Here is a 2,822-nt window from a genome sequence, read left to right as displayed (position 1 = left end):
TTTTTTGTCTACTTGACATAAATTTTAGTCACCTAGAATTCGCCTCAGTTGGATTGGCCTATGGGCATATCTATGTGACATTTTCTTTTTTATGATTGGTGTAGGAAGGTCCATCCCACTGTGGGTGGTTCTGTTCATGGACAGGTGATCTAGTTTGCAGAAGAAAGCAAGTTAAGCAAGTCATGAAAAACAAACCATTAAAATATATTCCTTCATGTTCTCCAGTTCAGGTCTTGCTTCCAGTTTCATGTTTTAAAATCTTGTCTTGGTTCTGCAAAATGATGGATTATAATCTGTATACAACATAATCCTTCTCTTTCTTAAATTGCTCTTGGTCATGGTGTTTACTATAGCAAGAGGAGCAGTATCACAGACATGGGCCATTATGTTTTTCTATTTTGTTTTATGAAGCATGATCTTGCTGTGTATCCAGGCTCCCTTGAAATTCTGATCCTCTAGTTCTGGGATTACATATATATTCTAATGTGCATAGCTCTATATTTTTATTTTTAAATGATACGGCATTATACATATTTATGTAGTAAAAGTGATATTGAGTTTATAAGTATAATGCATATCATAATGCAATTATTATAAATATTATTTAAATGTTTATCATATTTTTTATGTTGAGAAGACACAAAATCTCAGTCATTTTGTGTTAAACAGAATTAATATCTGACAGACATATTTACTATATTATATTATCAAACACAGATGTTGAGTAACTATTCAATGGCACCAGCTGCAACCACTAACTCTATTGCTTCTCCTTATACTTCTTAGTTTCTGGTAAACATTATCCCATTCATTTTAAAACTTTCTACACATAAATGGGAGCATGCAGTATATGACTTCCCATAACTGACATATTTTACTTAACACAAAGTCTTCCAAATGGAACTGATAATGGATTAATGATGCTGTAAATGGCACAATTTAATCATTCTTGTGGTTGAATTATATATATATATATATATATATATATATATATATGTGTGTGTGTGTGTGTGTGTGTGTGTGTGTGTGTGTGTGTCTGTATTAGGATATATAGATGACTTTGACAACTATATTTAAATGTGATTTACATGCTTAAAATACAATTTTTATGTTCTTAAAATCTTCAGCAAGGCGTTTTTCATATCTTTGTTCCTCAGACTGTATATCACAGGATTAAGGAGTGGAGTACCCACAGAATAAAACAGAGTCACAAGCTTCTGCATTCCAGCTGCATGCGCAGATGTCGGGCTCAGATACATTTTCATCACTGAGCAATAAAAGAGTGAAACTACAGTCAGATGAGACCCGCAAGTGGAGAAGGCCTTTTTTTGTCCATCTCTTGAAGGAACTCTAAACACAGTTCTTAGGACCAATATATAAGATGCCATGATGAAGAGGAAAGGAAGAACCAGGAGCAGAGTCATTATAATTGTCCAAAAAACCTCCATCAATGGGGCTCTGGAACAGGCAAGGGCCAAAAGAGGACCTGGGTCACACAGGAAGTGGTCTATAATTCTGGACCCACAGAAGGACATCTGGGAGATGATGATGATGGGAACAGGGAACCAGAGGAAACCAAGCACCCAGCAACTGATCACAAGGATGTTGCAGAGGCGTCCGGTCATGAGGGCAGGGTAATGTAGAGGCCTGCAGATGGCAAGGTAGCGATCAAATGCCATGACTGCCAGGAAAAAGCATTCTGTAGAACCAAAGGAGAAGAAGAAATAGAACTGCAGGAAGCATCCAGAGAAAGAGATGACCTTGGTTTCAGAGAGGAAGTTGGCTAACATGTTGGGGACTGTGGAGGTGACATACCATATCTCCAGGAAGGAGAAATTGGCCAGCAGGAGGTACATGGGGGTGTGGAGTCTCTGATCACAGCACACAGCACAGATGATGGAAGCGTTGCCCATGAGGATGAGTAGGTAGACAATGAAGAAGAGGACAAAGAGGAGGATTTGCCCCTCCCTGGGATAGGGGAAGCCCAAGAGGATGAAGCCAGTGATGGTGCTGGAGTTTATGGTGCTGCTGAAGGTTTTCATCTGTCTGTGACCTGTGAAAGCACCAGAAAATTTTGAGTATTCTAGAAATAGCTGAGGGAGTTTAATTTTTGCCCAAACTGGAAACTGAATAGTTTGCTCATCATCTATTCAATATTTATTGGAGTCTTATTGTTTTCTAGGTATTTTTCTGAGTACTGGATATTCAGAATTGAGAAAAATAAGATGAAGCCCCAAATCTGTGTTGCATAACTAGCCATTCCTCGGTTTCTCTTCCATTGATGTAAAAAGACCAGGTTGAATGTTTGTTCATCAGACACCATTGTAAGCATAGATTGATGTAATTGGTATATCAAGGAATATTATTTTGAGTGTGATGGGAGATATGCATTATCCTTATATTTAGAAATATCTCTTGGTTAAGAAAAATGAGTGAAATCTGTTAATGGTTGTACATACCTGCACTTGAAAGGTTGAAGCAAGTGTGTTAGGAGTTCAAGGACATTGTCAAGCATATACTAAATTTGAGTTTAGCTTGGGCTACATGCAATCCTGTTTCAAACAAAAACAATCAAACAATGAGCTAAACAAATGAAAAAAGAAAAAATGAATGAATATATTTCATTAGTATTCTTTAAATTGTCACCCGGTATATTTGTTTTTAGATGTGTACTTGATAACTCTTAGCAGAAAAAAATTGAGAGTTTTGGATTATCATTGTAGCTTAATGGGAGAATACCCACCCAACATTCATTAAGTCCTGGCCTGGTCCTCAAGACTGCCAAAATAAGAAATGGAACTTTAATGTAACCTAATATTATT

General features: G+C 36.9%; 1 protein-coding gene across 1 annotated transcript; it reads right to left on the bottom strand.

Moving 5' to 3' along the window:
* Positions 1-1,106: 1,106 nt before the first annotated feature.
* Positions 1,107-2,042, bottom strand: Or11g26 (olfactory receptor family 11 subfamily G member 26). The gene has a single exon (XM_008770625.3). The coding sequence runs from the start codon at positions 2,040-2,042 to the stop codon at positions 1,107-1,109; it is 936 nt and encodes a 311-aa protein (XP_008768847.1).
* Positions 2,043-2,822: the final 780 nt, after the last annotated feature.

Source organism: Rattus norvegicus, chromosome 15, assembly GCF_036323735.1.
Source record: "Rattus norvegicus strain BN/NHsdMcwi chromosome 15, GRCr8, whole genome shotgun sequence".
Lineage (NCBI taxonomy): Eukaryota > Metazoa > Chordata > Mammalia > Rodentia > Muridae > Rattus > Rattus norvegicus.
Note: the sequence above shows the minus strand (reverse complement) of the source record. Positions and strands in the feature narration are given on the sequence as shown.

Bases quoted from the DNA above. Each gene is read 5' to 3' on its own strand.
- Or11g26 (XM_008770625.3), bottom strand. From the start codon at position 2,042: ATGAAAACCTTCAGCAGCACCATAAACTCCAGCACCATCACTGGCTTC.